This window comes from Macrotis lagotis, chromosome 1 (assembly GCF_037893015.1).
Source record: "Macrotis lagotis isolate mMagLag1 chromosome 1, bilby.v1.9.chrom.fasta, whole genome shotgun sequence".
Lineage (NCBI taxonomy): Eukaryota > Metazoa > Chordata > Mammalia > Peramelemorphia > Peramelidae > Macrotis > Macrotis lagotis.
This window is the reverse complement of record NC_133658.1, coordinates 633,083,660-633,103,355: the sequence shown is the minus strand read 5'-3', so window position 1 is coordinate 633,103,355 and position 19,696 is coordinate 633,083,660. Positions and strand designations below refer to the sequence as shown.

General features: G+C 33.3%; 1 protein-coding gene across 1 annotated transcript in view; it reads right to left on the bottom strand.

The window, feature by feature from the left end:
• Window positions 1–19,696, bottom strand: part of ARHGAP15 (Rho GTPase activating protein 15) — an 871,958-nt gene that overhangs the window by 702,759 nt on the left and 149,503 nt on the right. The window contains exon 6 of the mRNA XM_074215108.1: window positions 4,665–4,754. Coding sequence (XP_074071209.1) covers window positions 4,665–4,754 — 90 coding nt within the window. The remainder of the gene's footprint in view (window positions 1–4,664; window positions 4,755–19,696) is intronic.

Below are 19,696 nucleotides of genomic sequence, written 5' to 3'. Positions count from 1 at the left end.
GCACATGTGGGGCAGATGATTTTCCAGAAGGTGAGAGAACCACTAGGGAGAAGGCTTCTTTAGCCTTTGACTCACAAATTTCAGAATTTAAGATTTATTTACTGGCCAGAAGAGATAATTTATAGCTGCTACACATGCTTCCCTATATTTTTTTATGACAAAGAGTCCAAGAGTCTAAGAAAGCAAGTTAATTTCAGGGACTTTTTTCAGGAAAACTAAGTTTCAAGTTTCATATCCATTTCTGAGTTGGGATGAGGAGTAGAATAGCCATTTACCTTTAAGTCTTAATAACATCAATCACTTCTCATTTCACTTTTTTAACTTCTTACCTTTTACTTTCTATTTGTAATTTCCTTCCACAGAAATATAAAATGGATTATTCCAGGAAGGAAGAGTGAAGAAGGTGGTAGGGTTAGTGCTTCAGCTTCAGATGCAGCCTGACAATGCTGCCATCCCTTAACATGGTTTTATTTAGTTATTACAACTGTCTCTCTTTAAATGACATTCAGGATTATTTAAGATTATGTTGTAATCCTTTTAATCCTCAGTGCTTTAAATTTCAGGCTAAACAACAAAGAGCAAACTAGCACTTAGCAAGAATGTTTAAAGCTTGTGATTCAAGCACAAATCTTTTTATACACCCCTCCTCTGATGAAAACCTAGTGTATCACATTCGTTATCCAGGGAAACTGGTTCAGCACTATGCTGCAAATCACTCTGTTGCTAAATGGTGTCTTTGACATCTTTAAACACATCATAGTTCTTGTTGGTCTTGCCAAAAACAGAATTAAACAAAAGGAAAAGAGAAAACAAAACAAACAACCCTCATTTAGCTAAGAAATTAGCTTGCCCTTTGTAGCCACGAAGTCTGTCACACACAACAAACACACAAATGCAGACCTGCAAAGGACAAATTATTGCAAGTCCCTCATCTTTATTTCACTTTATTATTAGCCTTTTCTCTTCTATACTCCCCTCTCCAGGAAGTCTCTTAGGTCTCCTTCCTTTTCCCACTTTCAAGTAAAAGCGCCACTTTCTCCTTAAACAGCACTTTGTTTAGTTCCTTTCACCGCTATCACATTTTATCTTATATCATACTTTCTGTAAAAATAGCATCTGTTTTTGTGAGACAGAGGCCACGTTAATTTTAACGTTTTTGTCTGCAAAATCTTGGACAATATAATACACATACACATCACATACCCATAATAAGTCCTCAAAGAATATTTGTTGAATTAAACTGAATTAAATAATCATAGTATAGATATTTGTGTATATGCATTTTCTCTCTTATAAAAAAGGCAAGCTGCTTGAAGGCAAAATTATTGTTGCCCCAACAGTATCTGCTATGGTGCCTTAGACATCATGGGTGTTAAATAAATGTGGTATTCAGTTCATCAAATATGTGGAAACTATTGTTGAGCTGCTTAAACATTTTAACAAATATTCTATTTTTTGAATGAAAAATATCAATGAAGATGAATCATATTTGCTCCTTGATAAGCTATAGGATTCTCTCAAATCATCCCTATGGCTATCAAGATGATTTATTCAGGATTGTTCAGGGGCTATACATTAATACTTGATTAATGTTATTGTTCTTGCTCTACTCCCTACTATTTTAAGAAATATCAAATACACACTTTGGCTTTGATGGAACTTTGATGCACAAGACTAAATGCTTACTCTTTGAACAAAACTAGGAACATATAAATTCATGTGACCCAACAGTATATGCAAATGTAGGAACTGCCTCACAGTTTAGTATAGCACATGGGTGCTTCTGAGTTTTTCAAGCTCATCTTACACAGACAATGATTTTCCCTATTAATTTCCTGTTCCATTTCCCTACATTCGCTCTAATTACGGTGGTATATAATTGGTAATCCATCTGCTTTTTCAAGATAGATTTCTAAATTTAAAATTACTTCTAATTTTGCTTCTTTGATTTTTCTTGAACCAAAAATCTCAATAGTCATTTGCTATCTGTAATCTATAATTCATAGCTTCAGATTGAACACCAAGCCTAATTCAAACTTGGAATTCTAAAGCCATTTCTAATGTCACATATCAGCTGAAGTCATCATGGTCTTATTTCAGCCAGGAACAAACACTTTATTATTCTGTAGGTAATGAAATCCATGTGCACACGCACACACACACACACACACACACACACACACACACACACACACACACACACACACACACACACAGAAATGCACACATTCAAAACACTCAACAATGCTTTAATACCATGTTTTTCAGATATAATCATGTTTATTCTGATCATTTGATGGAGGCCAGCTAATGTATCTAATCAAATATTGATGCAAGTCATCTAGATTTAGCTCTCTGGCAAATCCTTCTAGATCCTTTTTTTTTCTTTCTGGTTAACAGGACTATGAATCCTATTTATAATATGCCTCTCAAAAGACTTCATTCTATATGCTATATCAATAGATGGGCATTACTGACTTTTATTTAATCCATTGTGTTCATATGTTTTCAGGATAAGAAAAAAATGGAGTGATTCACCCCAATAATACAATAAAAGGATCATTTAGAGCCTTGGCATTTGCAAAATTCCTTTATATTCTTTATGTTTTGTTACAATATATGGCCATTTGTTTATTCATTAATTCATTCAAAAAAACCTTAACTGAGCACCTATTAAATTCAATACCTTATACTAGGTATTGTGCTAGATATAAAGATCAATCAAATAACAGGCATTTTATTAAGACCCTGTACCCATACTCATTAAGTTTATATTATAGTAATGCAGAAAATGCATTATATGCAAAATATATGAAGAAAATAATGTTTCCTACCTGACTCCACCTCCCCCAAAATAACAAGAGTAAAATATATTCTATTGTGGATCCTAAAATGGTTTAGAGTGTATTTTTTTAAATCTACCTTTGTTATACCTTAATGTCATTGTAAGGGAGAATAGATTAAATTTTCAAGTAATCACATAAAGAAAAGTTGATAGAAGAGGGATAATGTCAAAATTAAAATAATTAAAAATGTGTTTGAAGTAAAGAAAAGAGGAGTCACATTTGGACAGAATTCTAAAATTCAGAGTTTTTTCTTTGGTGTATTAATTAATGCAAAATATTCTTTATTTACTCCAATACGCTCCAATATATCTATAATTACCTCTAGAAATTAAGAGTTTAAATCACATATGTCCTCTCACATTTCATGATTCTTTTGGACTCCCTTAAGTTTTTCTGAGGAGTTTTACCTCCTCTAATTCTACACAAAGACTTAGTCCAATGCCTCATTTTGATCTAAATGTGTCTCTTGGATTTTAGAGGGCTTTCCTGGGGATTACAAATTCTGGCAGGTTCTACAGATGAAGGGGTTCAGATCCATCCCTAGAACACCCATATTCACTTTTCTAGAAGCAGGCTATTTAAGTAGGCAGAGAAACTCATCATAAGAAGCCCTACCTCTTGGTGATGAAATATGTTGTGATGGCAACCTACTTCTTCCTAGAGAGATAAGAAAATGTCTAGTCCCAGCATGCCCTACATAGGTAATCATGCAAACATTGTGTCCCAAAGTCTGGCTATTAATTCAACAATAGGCATTTAGTATGCACCTACTATATAACAAGTGCAACATTAGAGGCATGGTATATAAACACAAAATGAAAAACATATCCAGTTGTCAAAAAATATGATGGCATTTCATTTAGAGGAGTTATTGAAAGAGAGAACATAACACACAGAAAAAAGACAATTAGAAGAGAGAAGCTGTATTTTCAATCAACAAATATTTACTAAGTGCCTTCTATGAGCCAAAAACTATACTAAGCTATGAGAATACCATGTATGGATTACTTAGGTAAAGGAAAATTTATTGGGCACTTAAAATTAATATAAATCATGCAAAATATTAAGATAAAGAATGATGCTATTCTGGATGTGGGTAATCATATCTTAGCATCATCAATTGCCCATTCCCAGAGCCAGACCATATGTAAACTTTCATAATTTAGAATTTCATCTTTCCAAGTGATTAACTTTGGACATTACACAAACACACACATATGTATATACATATATATTTACATTCAAAGAAATTTGTTTATATTTCATCAAAAGAAAGCTGTTTATTTTCTGTTAAATACAGTTTTCTAAAATGTGGAAATAAATAGCCTCTTTTAGGAATTCTAGGTCTCCTTTATCCTACCTTCTCTCACCAGTGAACACATTGAGGAAATCACAACCATAAGCAGCAATTTAGAAAAACAACCATAACAACAACAAGAAGGTAACCATACACAGTTGGAGCTCAACTTGTGTTAGCATCTTAGGAACTTTCTATTTATTAAAGCTCTCTAGGTCAAGAATTCTAGGCATAAACCCAAAACAATTACCTACTAACTTGCAAAAGCCAATTGAATACACTCAGAACATTAATCAACAAATCAACACATCCTTAGTGTTTTGATAGGACTCAGTCACCAGAGCTTTTATTCTTTAAAAAGGCCGAAAAATGGAACCAACAGCAACAAATTATGATCTTTAAAACAAAAATTAGAAGTGTTTACTCAACTAATCATAGCTACTAAAACTTTTAAAAAGAATTCCAAGGATTTGACTCAAAAGATAGGACACTAATGAACTGAATATTTGCAAGATTCTTACCTGGAAAACATTTTTTCTGCTTGATTTTTCTTTAGTCCATTCAATCTGTGCTCCACACAAATCCAAACATTCTGGTTTCTGCCCAGTTTTCTATAAACAAAGTTATACATAAATAAAAAATTAAATAAGACATATATTAAAGCTCAAAAGTTTTATTACAAATTGAATAGTATGATGTTGTTTTTAAAAAGCATCATAACATATCAATATATTATATACACATATGTACATATACCTTGTCATCTTTCCAGTAAACTTTTAGGGATCTCAGTTTAAGATTATTTTCACAACATATAATTAAAACATATTAAAGATGAATTCTGAGTTTCCATGCAATAAAACAAAGGCAATTAAAGTAATGGGTAAAATTATGGCATATTGGTAGGTTTCTTTTTTACTAATCCCGACTACACTCCCATTCTTTTACACTACTATTAATAACATTGATCTAGTGATCAGTAGAACTAACAAGTTCTAGTCATTCAGTCCAGATAAAATGAATTGATCTTCTGAAAAGAGCATTAAAAATGACACCTGTATTAAAATTGTTCTTTTTGATTCAGTTTTCTCATCTGGAATATGAGTTAAATGATCACTTCAGCTAGGTGGTGCAATCATTAGAGAACTGATCCTTATTTTAGATGGAAAGAAGTAAAAAATGGGATGTTCCAGAGTCATGTGGTAAGGGGGCAACAACCTCAACTCTGATTGCCCATGTACCTGGCCCTGCTGTATGTGCTCAATCCTTTACAATCAGGGGTGAAATTCAGCTCAGCCTCACCTGTCATGTCTCTAGAATTGGCCCTAAATAAGTCATTAACTTCTGAATGTCTCAGCTTCCTTCAAGGTAAAATGAGGACAATAATAGTGCCTGTGGTACTGTTGTGAGGATCAAAGGAGATGTTTTTTTAAGTGCTTAACACAGTGTCTGGTACATGTACTGTAGAAATCCTTGTTCCTTAATACTTCTAGCTTTATGAGTTTATGAAATGAACTTTTCCCCCCTTGTGACATTAAATGAGCCTTTAAATTCACCAATTATAAGACAAGAATTGTTAAATCCTCTCAACAGTTCATTTACTCAGAACAATTTGCAGCTCTCTTTCTCTCTCTCTCTCTCTCTCTCTCTCTCTCTCTCTCTCTCTCTCTCTCTCTCCCTCTTCCTCTAGTTTCATCCACTCCAACCCAACATATGTATATCCTATATCATACATATGTTCTCATTTCTTCACTTCATTGAGGAAATAGAGGTTTACATCACTTGAGAAAATAAAAACTTTCATAAATCACTTTTGTAAACTAAATCTTCAAATATACTAGGAATATTTTCTATTTAAAGGGATTCTATCAATCATTTTATAAGACTTTTTAATAAAGTTTGTTAAAAACAATAAGCCTTCTTTTATATAATTTTATGTAATTGAATTTTACATGTTTATTTAGAGTAGATCATATTTCTGTTACTTTTGCTTTTCTATTATGGTCTTATACTTAGAATTTGGAAGGGACATGGGGAACTATCAAGTCCAAACCCTTAATTTTTCATCTAAAGAAACCACATCTCGAGGAGAGAAATAATTGCACTAACTCATACAGATAGTAAGTTGAAACTCAGGACCCTTGACTCCAAAGTTAATGTTCTTTCAGCAAATTATTGTCATAGTAGACATATATTGGGAACTTGGAATACTCTAGGGAAAAAGAGGGTGTGAGCATATCCAATTGCCAAACATGTCCTTCTATCACACAGAGCAGGTTCCAAGAGGAAACAAATGTTTACAATTATATGAGGCACTCAGGATCCTCTGTGAGGAAGGAGTCATTGCTCTTATAAATTGATGCGCAGTATAGCAGAGCAATCTTGAGATTATGATCACAGTAGAAATTTGAGGTTACATCTGAAGTTTGAGAACCATTGCAGTGCATTTATCACTGATAATGAAAACTAAGTTAGAAACTGAAGTGAAGTAGACATTACAGGTAGGGGTTGGACTCTGTCCTAGTTATTAATTCCATGTTTTCCTTTCCATATAGCAAATGCCAAGCAAGGAACAAGTTATACTTGTAATTTGAAAATCTCATTCAGTTCAGTTTAGAATATCTGGTTTGTAAGCTTCTGAATTACCTCTTGTTTCCTGTTTCTTAAAAACAAACAACAGCAAAAACCAAACAAAAGAATAATAGTTACTAGATAGCTTGAGTATGAAAGAAATACATTTAATTGAGTTTCTAGGAATATTATAAAGAAAAAATTATGATCTATTTGGATATAGAAATTATAACAATTACTATTATAATTCTAAAATAGCATAGTAATAATAATAATTTAAAAAACTAATAATAGTTACTTTTTTGTAGCACTTGTTATCCACCAGACATTGAGCTAAGTTCTTCATAATTAAATTCTTATTTAACCCAAACAGCAACCCTGGGAGGTAGGTGCTATAATTTCTCTAGAAGATTTTATTAAAATAGGGTCTTTTTCATATATAAAAATAACAATATTGATACACCATTATAAGTAGGATGTGGGATTTGAGTTGCATGATTATTCTTAAGCATAGATTATAATATTGAAACAGTCCTTTCACCAACAAAAGCTAATGGATAATATGGATTATCTAATGATGAAACCCTGATCAAAGGTTAAATGTGTCTAAAAGTTCTCTGTTCTCATTCTTGACTTTGGTTTTAAGTCTGTCCATACCCAATACATAGTATAAAACTGGAAGATATAGGATGAAATTGAGATAATATAAAAATAAAAACTAAAGATATTTAATAGAAAGGCAAGCTAGGTCAGGCAAGAAAGCTGTTAAGGAAAGTTAGGGGTATCAAGGGAATATTTCGTGCAAAAAATGGGGAAAAAAGACAAAATGATAGGGTCTTAACAGAAATAGAAGATATTAAAAATATATTTCATGAATATGTAGAAGTTGAATGCAATTGTTAGATTTTTACCAGGTGATTCTGGGAGAGCACATCATGAAAACCTCCTACAGTTAAAGAACTTTTATTATCAAAAGGATGTGTAGCATTCAGAAACAATTGATATATAAAGAATTCTGACCAAATAGAAATTCTACTGAATAAAGCCAAAAGAAAGCTAGAATTAATTCAGCAACAGACTCACATTAGTGAGTTGTACTCAACTGAGAAGCTTATTATTGAGAATTAGAAGCACCTTATCAAATTAGATGGCTCTCTAACAGCAGCCATGAATCATCAGCAGAAGTCTGAACTTAATGATATCTCCCAATATGCTTTTTGTTGCCTCATACATCCTTTAAAAAGACCTTGTTCTCTGCCTGTAGAAGTTGAAAAACTGAAAACTGAAAATAACTTTTGCTGCTTTAGTGTTATATGACAATTTTTATGGTTCATATGCTAGTCAATATAACAGGAACTCAATTAGAAAGTATATAAAAACCAGAAAAGAAATATATTAAAATCACTGATATCCAAATTATGTGGTTATGAATCGAGAACTGAACATCCTGGATCAGGGAAGTCAAGTGAAGCATTGCTAACACTAAGGTTAATGAAAGTGACATATTTAAATTGGGAATTATTAGACAAACAGGTTGGTTTCTGAAGAGGCAGAAGAACTAGAGACCAAATTGCCAACATCCACTGGATTATGTAGAAAGCAAGGGAGTTCTAGGAAAAAACCCCACTATTTTTTCATTCATTGACTATACTGATGTCTTGACTGTGTGGGTCATAACAAAATCTGGCTAGTCCTCAAAGAGATAGTAATATAAGATCACCTTACTTATCTCCTGATGAAATTTTACCCATGTCAAGAAGCAACAGTTAGAACTGAACAAAGAACAAAATGATAAGATTAAAATTGGGCAAGTAGTATGAGAAACCTATTAATTGTCAACTTTTAAAAATTTAATTTATATACAAAGTACATTGTGCAAAATATCATACTAGATGAATCAAAACCTAGAATTAAGGTTGCTGGGAGACACATCAATAATCTCAGTTATACAGGTGATACCACTCTGATGGCAACAAGTGACGAATTAAAAAAGTCTCTTGATAAGAATGAAGGAGGACAGTGTAAAGGCTGACTTAAATTTTAACATAAAAAACTAATAAAATGAAACAAAACAAAGATTATGTCATTTGGTCCCATTAGTTCCTGGCATATATACAGAGAAGAAATGGAAACAGTCTATTTTAGGGGGTTAAAAGAAAATAGCAAATGTTGCAGTGGCCATAAAATTAAAAGACATTCTTGGAAGGAAAACTATGGCAAATCTGGACAGCATACTAAAAAGCAGACATGAGTTTGCTGACAAAGGTCCATGGTTTTTCTAGTAGTGATGTATGATGTATGATGTAAGAGTTGGACTGTTGGGAAAGCTGAGCACTACAGGATGGAAGTTTTCAAATTGTGGTGCTGGAAAAGACTTTTGGACAACAAAGAGATCAATCAATATTTAAAGAAATTAATTTGACTCATTGGAAGGACAAATATTTAAGTTGAAGCTTAAATACTTTGGCCCCGTAATGAGAAAACAGGATTCATTGGAAAAGACTCTGATGCCAGGAAAGATTGAAGGCAAAAGCAGAAGAATGGAAGAGGATGAGATGATAGTGTCATGGAAGCAACAAACATGAATTTGGACAGTCTTCAGGAGATAATGCTCTTCTTTACTACAGACTAACTCTTCTTAGACATTATTGATCGACTGGTCAACCATACTGTGCCAGGCACTTTGCAATTATTATTTCATTTGATACTCATAAGAATTCTGGAAAATAGGTGCTATTATTACCTCCATTTTGCAGTTGAAAGAACTGAGGCAAAAAGAGATTAAGTGAATTGCCCAGGGCCAAACAACTAGCCTGAGGCTAGTTTTAAATTCACATCCTCCTAACTCCAGACCAGGCGCACTATTGCTTGAGCCATCTAGTTATCCATCCATCTATTCATCTACCCTTCTATCTATCTATCCTTTTAGCTATCATCTATCTATCTATCTTCTATCTATCTATCTATCTATCTATCTATCTATCTATCTATCTATCTATCTACAGATAGTTAGATATGGGACACTTGGTCATCTCTACCAGATCTAAATCTACAATATTATGTTCTTTATGTGCTTGTAAAGAGCATAAGAATTGAGGGTACTTGCACCCTTGTGCCAATAATCTATCACAGGGATCAAAGTGGGAAGGGAAGGAACCAAGAATTTATTAAATATCTGTTATATTTTAAGAACCATGAAAAGGATTTTAAAATATTTTCTAATTTGATCCTGACAACAACCCTTTGAGGTAGTTGCTACCATCATCTCTGTTTTACAGTTAAAGTAACTCAGGCAGCCAGAGTTTAAGTGACTTTCCCAAGGTTATGCAATTACTAAGTGTCTAGGACTGTATTTCAACTCGGGTCATCCCCTCTTTTTTAAGTACTTATGATCATCTAAGCTAAGTGAACATAAAACATGAGAATTAGAAACTTCAATATGATGTTGGACCAAAAAAATCAAAAAAATCAGAAAACTCTATTAAACTATGTTTGAAGTATGTGATTCACTATATCGAGATTAAGAAATTAATTGTGGACTGCTCCAAAGATCTATGTTTCCAACTTACTTAGATAATTATTTGATATCATTGTATATGGCCAGCATCACATTTTTTTAAATTAACTATTTTGACATACAAGGAATAATTGTCTAGATTGTAAGCCATTTGATGGGGGGGGCAGTATCTCTTGTATTTGTGGTATCTAGAACATTGTCTAGCATATAGCAGGTAATCAATAAATGTTTTTGATTGACAGCATATAATCATATCTGACATATAAATGCTTCTTTAAAGTTCACAACATATTTTATGTTACCTTATTTGGTCCTCATAGCAATGCTACAAAGTAGATGTTCCAGGTTTATTATCATTTTTTCTTTTTCTTTTTTTTTGTTATAGAAGAGAAGCAGAATTTGAATTTAGAGATCTCCTGACTCCAAGTCAGCACTATTTTCACTATGCCAAGAGCCTCACATTTTGCTAGTTGTCAAGTCAATCAGAGCATTATCAAAGCAAAGATTAAAAATCAAAATCACATGAGAAAAAGTGTAATGAAAAGCAGCTCTTGTATTCTAACTGTTATCTCCCAGCCATACTACTTAAATAATAAATTATAAATGGACAAAAGTAAAGAGAGTATAAAATAGTTACAATGAAGACCCAATAAGGTGCCAGAAATGACCTCGATAAGTAAAACTGGAGCACCGCACCACATGAAAAGACATGAAAACCAAACGCAACACATTCCTTGTTTAGAATTCAATTTCATTTACAAAACAGTATGGAGAATGATAGAATATTACAAGGAGGGAAATTGTACAATCATACTAGGAAAACCTCAGAGACATATATTCTAGCCATAAACAAATAAGAAATACTTTACAATGAAGGGATACATAAATAGGATAGCAATCCTCATATTATTCTGGTTAGAATTTACTGGAAGGCTGAGCTAATTTTGGATTCTATAACCACAGAATTTGAAGAAGATACAGAGAAGAACTATGCAAAGATGGTTACAGAGATGTTATTTGGTAAGTCATACAAGGAAAAGCTAAGTCATGCAGCATTCTTACTCCTACACAAAAGACAGCTGAGGGGTAATTTAAAAGCAGTTTGGAAGAATATTTACACTTTTATCTAGTAGATTGTGACCAACTAATTCTTGACTAAAATGATCTAGTTATAAACAACAATATTAGAAACTTCATTTAATAATAACGTAGGAACCTAAAACCTGGAAATTAAGAATTGTTAAACTCTGGAATGCACTTTTCAGAAAAATTGGGAGATCTTTGTTGGGATGTTACTTATTTTCTTCTGGAATTTGGAAAGACTTATTTGGTAAAAAATGTATTTGAATTAAAGCCGAAACACCTAAAGTCATTTAGTTAGTCAAAAAGCATTATTAAGGGTGTTGCACTGTTTAATTTTGGGAATAAAAATGAAAGCAGGAAGACAGTTTCAGCCTTCAAGGAATTTATTTTCTAATGTGCAAGACAGCACAGAAAAGGGAGCCGAAGAGGAACATACTGACGATTTTTGGTAGGGGACAGAGTGGGAGAAAACACCTGACTTTGGACATGGTAGAGAATGTCAGGTGGAAATAAGGCAGCAATGAAACTCAGCGAGAAATGAAGTTATCTTTGACCTAGGTCTCAGAAAGTTCAGAAGAAACCAACCATAAGAAGATGAGACCTCAGGTCAGAGAATACTTTCAATATGAGAAATGCAAAAACAGGTTTACTAATAAATTGATAAAGGACACCAAATCAATGGTGTGTGTTTTGTGTGTGTGTGTGTGTGTGTGTGTGTGTGTGTGTGTGTGTGTGTGTAGTGTTATATGACTGTGATGCCTTTGTTAGGGTGGAGTGGTCTAAGTCTGATTTCATTAGTTTGTGTAATTACCAGTAGAGAAACTCCTACCACTCATTAATTATAAAGAACTACCTATGCCATTATTAAATCAGGGATGAGTAGATGCTACAATGGATAGGTTACCTGAACTGGAGTCAGGAAGACCTGAGTTCAATTCCAGCCTTAGTTATTTGCTAGCTGAGTAACTCTGGGCAAGTATTTAATGTCTTTTTGATCAATATAGAGGCTAACTATTGATGATAATGATTTAATGTTTTGTGACTTGCCCAGAGTTACACAATATATCCATGCTGAGACTTGAAACTTTGTTTACTTCACTCCCAGGGGAAAGTTACTACCCACCATATCATATTACATTTCTTAAAACTTTATTACTATTAGTTTGTTCTAGAAAGTAAGTTCTAGATAGTAAATGCAGATGTATATCTGATCTTTTGAAAAGTGAAACCTAAAGTCAGTCTTAAAAATTTGATGATTTACTCCTTCCAAATTGATCATGGAGGAGGAGTAAAAATCAAGTCTCATTGACTTAAAATGATTTGGAAATAATTGTTCAATGTGAAGTGTGTATACATTGTACATAGTTTTCTGTGCATTTTATTTTACCTAAATTTTGAAGCAGTTTTTTATTATAATCATTAATATTGACATAGTTGTTATGTTATCTATTATTCTAATTTTGCCTTCACTTTGTATTAATTTTTGTTTATTTTTACATTTATCATTTTTTTACTTTATGTCATATTAATACTTTTTAAAAATTTTATTTATTTAAGGCAATGGGGTTAAGAGTGACTTGCCCAAGGTCACACAGCTAGGCAATTACTAGGTGAATGAGGTCAGGCTTGTACTCAGTTCCTCCTGACTCCAAGACTGGTGCTCTATTCACTTCATCACCTAGTTGCACCCCTGTCATATTAATCTTTAAAAAAAGTCATATATTTTGTTATGATGTAGAAGGTTACTTACACATCAGTTTTTAAAAACATGAGAGCATAGATGTACAATAGCAGTTTACTGTCTTGAATAGCTATTACTATGTGTACAAATTCCATTGGATTGGTAGATATGCAAATCTATGAAATCTTTTTTTTATTTTTTTATACTAGGTTTGAAATTCTGTGGTTGGAGGGGTCAATAGGTAGAATTGTTCTGGTGGATCTCTATTATGAAATAGCTGCTGATCTGTGCCTTGGGTCAAGGTATTCAGTATTCACTCTCTTAGATTATTGTTACATAAAACATTTTCATTCAGTAAGTAAGCTTCCAGTAGGACCCACTATTAAATACCCAAGAACAAATACTTGCTCAGGAAAAAAAAATCACTGAATTTCTAAAATCATTTTTCAAGCATGCAAGCATATTATATCACATGACCAACTATAATTCAGTTGTATTACTTTGGCCAAAATGATAAACCTCAGAGAGTTGAGTTTTATAATGAAAATAGATCTCTGGGACAGCCTAAGGTGAAGTTTGCTTAGGGATAGTATACTATTATCCATTTACGTAGCATCATATCAATTTCATAGGCTTTTCTGGTTATTAAAAGTCATGTAAAATGCAGTATTTATGGTGGTTAATGATCAGATCTGGAGAAAATTATAAAAATCCATCTATACTGTATAATGCAGAGAACCAGACCTCATTTGTATTTATATCAGTTGCTTGATTTAATTTTTGATTAGAAAGAGGTTTTTGTTAATAAAATACAGGAATACATTATCCCTCACTTCTCTGCCTTCCCTCCCTTTCCTCTTCCCCTTAGGTTTTATGTTATCATTTTGTCTAATTATTAGAAATGATGAGGCCATATGGTAGTGTAAACCACAAAAATGGGGAGACTTTATCTTTACAATTAAAAAAACACCTTCCCCAATGATAACTATACTTTTTTCCCCCCAGAGGCAGGATCTCTTATGTGAAATGTGAAAAATAAGCTGTCTTTTAATGCTTGTATTTCCTTCAACAGAATGATGAATGAAATTGGGTATATATTTTTGGGCATATTGGGTATATATATTTGCAATTTCTCTTTTGAAGGAATAAGATAAGAAGGAAGATATTATCTTTGTAAAGTTAAAGCCTTCTCATATTCACTTTGTTTACAATATTTAATAATTAAGAACAATTTTCTGATTAAAAACTATTTTTATCTTTTTTGCTAAATTGGATCATTTTATCATCATAAATAAGTCCATTTTGCTACTAAAGCTATACTGTTCCAAAGAAACATTGATTATATTACATTATTTAAGTAATGCTTGAGTTCACTCTTCTTGGAAGTAAACAATATTTTAAGAAGTAAACAAATTATTTTAATGAGGGTTTCATGTTATTCCTTTTTAGTCTTCAAGGTTATGGAAAGATGAATGGTTTCAAAAAATAAAAAATGAATTACATGTTTTGAAAAGTTTTCTTTTATTCAAAGTAGTATTATTGACTTGCCATTGTTATTTGTTAAAGATTTTAGAGTGTTGTATAAGATATTTCTAAAAGTATTTTTAATATATGGGGTTTATTCTAAACATCATGAATGCTAAATAACCTTTTTCTGGGTCAGGTTAAGCTCTAATGTATTTGCAATGTTTCTGAAATTATGTGTTATATTCATCAGAAATGCTCTGTAGCTTTGATAATTTAGAATCACCTTATATTCTGAATACTCTCTCCTCTCTAAATTTTCATGTTCTCTTACCTGGTCCTCCCACCTAACAACTTCTAGTATCCTTTTGTCAATATTCACTCATGTTACACTCACTAACTTTGGGTGTCCTCCAAAGTTGTTTTGGTACCATTTTTTTGCCCTCTATGCTACCTCACTTGGGGAAATTGCATCAACTCCCATGGCTTCAAATATCATCTGAATTAAAATGTTCTCAAGACATCTTAAGATATCTTTCTCTTGTGCTCCAGATCCACATTACACATTGTACATTGGTCATCTCAAACTGAAGGTCTCCAGCATCTTAAACTTACCAAATCAAAATTAAAATTAGTGAACTCCACTGCTCCCTTACACACACAAAGAATACTGTCACCTTACAAATTCCCCCTTTACTACTGAGAGCACTTTTAATGTTCCAGTCTTTCAGACTTACAATCTTGGTGTCATTTTAAACTCCTATCTCATATTCACTCTACAAACCCTATCTGTTGGTAACTTCGTGGTTTTTGCTTTTACAAAGTCACCTTATATATTCTCTTCCTTCTACTCATATAGTTATCACCCTACTACAAACTTCCATAGCATCATTTTTGGACTATTGCAACAGCCTTCTGGTTGAGCTCCTTGCCTCAAATTTTTCCTCATTCCAATCCATTATCTATTCAACTGCCAAAATTATTTTTAAAGTGCTAATCTGATTATATCACTTCCCTATTCAATAATCTTTACTGGCTATACTTTATCTCCAAGTTCAAATATAAAATGTCTCCTGATTGTCATTGAAAGTCCTCCACATATGGACCCTTACCTTTCTAGTCTTCTACGTTACTCCTCTCCATACACATTATAATGCAGAAGTGGTCTATGATGGGTTTAAAAAGGGCTAATTGCTATTGTGTGATGGCTTACCAAGTCCTTTTTAGGGCTCATCTGTCTTTGATGTCCACCTGGCACTCAATTCTCACCTCTAAAACTATAGCATGCATGGTGCTTTAGCAGACAGGCTAAATAATATTGAGGTTAACTGGAAGTCCTCATTTGTCCTGAGGAATTAAGGGAGTGTCTACTCTAAGCTTATGGAAATTTTCCCCAGTGAAATGGGTAAATGAGAGCAATTGTTCCAAAGATTACAAAGGCACTTGAAATAGGTGCTGTGGACTGCTTAGAGCTTGATCAGACATTGGAAAGACCAAGGTCATCTACTGCATCCTGGGTCATCACCACTTGTTCTGACTTTTGTCTTGAGGCTAGTCTTAAAATAGTCTAGGAGAGGGAGTGAGCCTGACAATTTTGTACAATTCTGCCTAACTTAAATCCAATTCACTCCTGAATCAAGTCATCACCCTGTGATGCCATTTGTACTCTGCAAAAATGAAGGACAAATAACAAAAACAATACTATGATCCAGAATCACAAGACTTCTTTCTATTCCTTGCACATAACACTTCAATCCCTCCAAAATCATTTCTTAATTTCTTTTAAGGCTCTTCCTGGAGGTACAATACACAAAAAACTGAGCTCACTTCAACATCTTCTACATCTGATTGGCCACCAATAGGATATATTGAGTCACCATTTAGTCCATAGATATTCCTGATCCACTTTTTAATGCTTAAATTAATGATATAAATACTTACAAGGTAGTTAGCTTTACAGAGGATCATCCTAACCACAATTCTGTGATATAGATAGTAGAAATATTATCACTGCCATTTTACAGATAAGGAAGATGAAATTACTCACCCATTGTCACAAACCTAAAAAGAGTAGATTCAGGATTGAAAACCAATTGCCTCCTGACTCAAAGTCCAACTCTGTTCTCTCTATGCCCAACTTCTCTCCAACAGTCTTGTATTGAAAGTTAGACAGTATATCCCCAGTATCTCGCACATAGTAGATACTTCATAAATTCTTGGTGTCTGACTAAAATCTAGTTCCCTGTGTTCTTTCTAAACAGTCCCTTCTTGTTATTTGACATTTTAAATGTTCATTAAGTGATTGCTGACAACATTTTTCTTTCTATATACATTGAATTCATAGATTGAAATTGCATCTTAAGATGCAAGGTGCAGGCTGAGAAGCAGAACCATGTTCTTCTCAAAGTGTAAAGCTGAACTCTACTGGGAACATACAGCTATCAAGAATACCCTTAGATCTAAATCTATAGTCCAAATAGTTCATTACTCTTTCATTATTCAAACCACAACAAATTAATGGCTAAATCCAACTCTTCATGGCCCCATTTATTTGCAAAGATTCTGGAATGGTTTTCTTTTCCTTTTCTTGTTCATTTTATAGATGAGAAATTGAGACAAAAAAGTTCAGTGGATTACCCAAGGTCATACAACTATTCCCTTTCGATAGTCACATCCTTACTTACCATTTTAAATGCTTAGAAGATAAACCACAAAGTTCAAATTTTCACGACAGATTTAATTTTTCATTTACTGTTAGATTCTAGCAGTTCAGCCTCCCAATTCTTTGTTTAAGCCATACTTATTGGTTGTGCTCATGTGATACAGCTATACTACTTCTTCTCATTCTCTCTCAATCTCTTTCCAGACTAGCCCTTTGCCTCTTTAATCAACTTTTTACTAGATTTTTCCATTTGTTTTTTTTCATAGTCTTTTCCATTGAGAAGAGAATGAACCTGGGTTCAAAAACCATCTTAGAAACTTACTATGTGACTGCAACCATGTCATTTTCTATCTCTTTACCTCAGTTTCCTCATCTATAAAGTTAGGGGGGTATTAACAATGGCCATTAAGGTCCCTTCTAGCTTTAGAATTATGTGTCTACCTTTGAGCAAATTTCCCTAAATCATCAACTTTTTGCACAAGCACTCCTGTCACCTCATATTAACTGAAATCTGGGTTTCCTCTTTCCTTAAATTTGCTTTCTTCTTTTACTTTGATTCATTGGAAAGCAAGGCAGAGAACTCTCATTCCTTTTCTTCCATAACTCAACAGTATCTCTTTTTTAAAGTACATACTATTTACTATAGGGGCAGCTAGGTGGTGTAGTGGATAAAGCATTGGCCTTGGAGTCAGGAGTACCTGGGTTCAAATCCAGTCTCAGACACTTAATAATTACCTAGCTGTGTGACCTTGGGGAAGCCACTTAACCCCATTTGCCTTGCACAAAAACCTAAGAAAAGAAAATAAAGTACATACTATTTACTATCTACATATTATATATATATATATACATATATATATATATACATATATGTACACACCCTTACATATATTCAGCCTACAATCAATTAACAGTCATTTAACTATATGCCCTCATTTACTGAGGGTAAATATAAAAGTAAAAAGGAGATAGTCCCTATCCTACTAAGGGAAGATAGAACATAAAAGGAATCTGAAAAGTAATAGAGGATGAAGTATTGACAGTTAAGTCCAGAAAATGAAAGATGACTGATCCTTCCTCAAAATGGAGCTTTCAAGAAGAACCCATCAATGGGAGAAGGGGCCTGCAGAAGCAGAGTCAAGAGACAGTGGAGGCATGATGACTGATTCAACATTATCATCTATGAATTTCCAAGATAAAGCAGCACTTGGCTCACAGTTCTTTTCTAAATGAAATTAGTCTTTTCACCATTTCGTTTTTGAATAATATAATTTTTACTAATCTGAAAATCATTTAAGTTAGAATGCAGCAAAAGAAGTGAATTTGAGATTATAGGGAAATCAACACTATCCATTATGTAACTTTCAAGAGATAAGATTCTGAAATATTTCCTCATTTATAACTTGAGCGTATTGGACTAGTTCATCTCTAAGATAATTTTCAGCTCTGAGCCAGTCATTCTATGCTCTCATTATTCAACTTTGGGATAGAATCTGTTAAATTCTCCTTCATATTCAATTTAACTGAATTTCAATTTTATAAAATAGTTAAGGGAGATGGGATACCTGAAAGGGATGATTTGTTCTTAGATTCACACTCTGGCCCCTAAATTATGACTCTGGGCACATTTACCCTCTAGGCATGCTGAGCTGCAAAGTTGAAAAATGAAAAGGTAATCAGAAATTCAGATTTGCTGTTTGTCCTGGTATGTGTTAATCTTAGTGGATGCTTATTAGTATACCTTTCTATATTAGTGACCTGATAAATTCTCTGCACATTATTTTCATTTATTAAGCTGCTATTGTGTACCAGACAGAGTGCTAAATACTAAAGATACAAAAAGAGGCAAAGGACAATTCCTGCCCTCAAGGAAGTTACAATCAAATGGGGGTGGGGGAAAACATGCAAAATAAGTTATGTAGGAGATAAATGAAAATAATTAAAAGAGAGAAAGCACTGGGATTAAAAGGGGTTAGGGAAGGTTTCAAGTAGGAAATGAGATTTTACTTAGGATTTAAAAGAAGAGAAGTCAGTGGTCTGAGAGGAGGAGGGAGAGACAAGAGGGAAAGTCTGAGAAAATGGACAGTTTCTTGGAACAGTTAAGAGGCTCGTGTTTCTGGATCTAAAATTATATTTCCAGAAGTAAAGAATAATGCTTTAGGACTGAAACTTAATACTTTATCAACACACTTTTATTATCCGAGCTTCCTCATTTATAAAATAGGGGAAGGGGTATTGGATAAGAAGAACTTGTTAGAACTCAAATCTGTGTTCCTTTGTGCTTGGCATTGTCAATATTAGTTACTAGAAAGACGAAGGCAATACTAGCCCTCAAGCAATTGCAATTCTATTGAGAAGAGAAAAATTGTATCAAAAAATAAGCAAATTCCAGATAATTCAAGGAGGGAAAGAACTCTTTCAGCTGAAGGAGCAGGTATGGCTTCCTATAGGAAAAACATTTAAAATGAATGTTAAAGGATGCCAGAGGAACTCAGAGGCAGAAGTAAAGTTAAAGTGTATTTTTGGTAAAAGCACAAAAATGAGGGGTTAACATGTTGAGAATGGTAAACAGCTA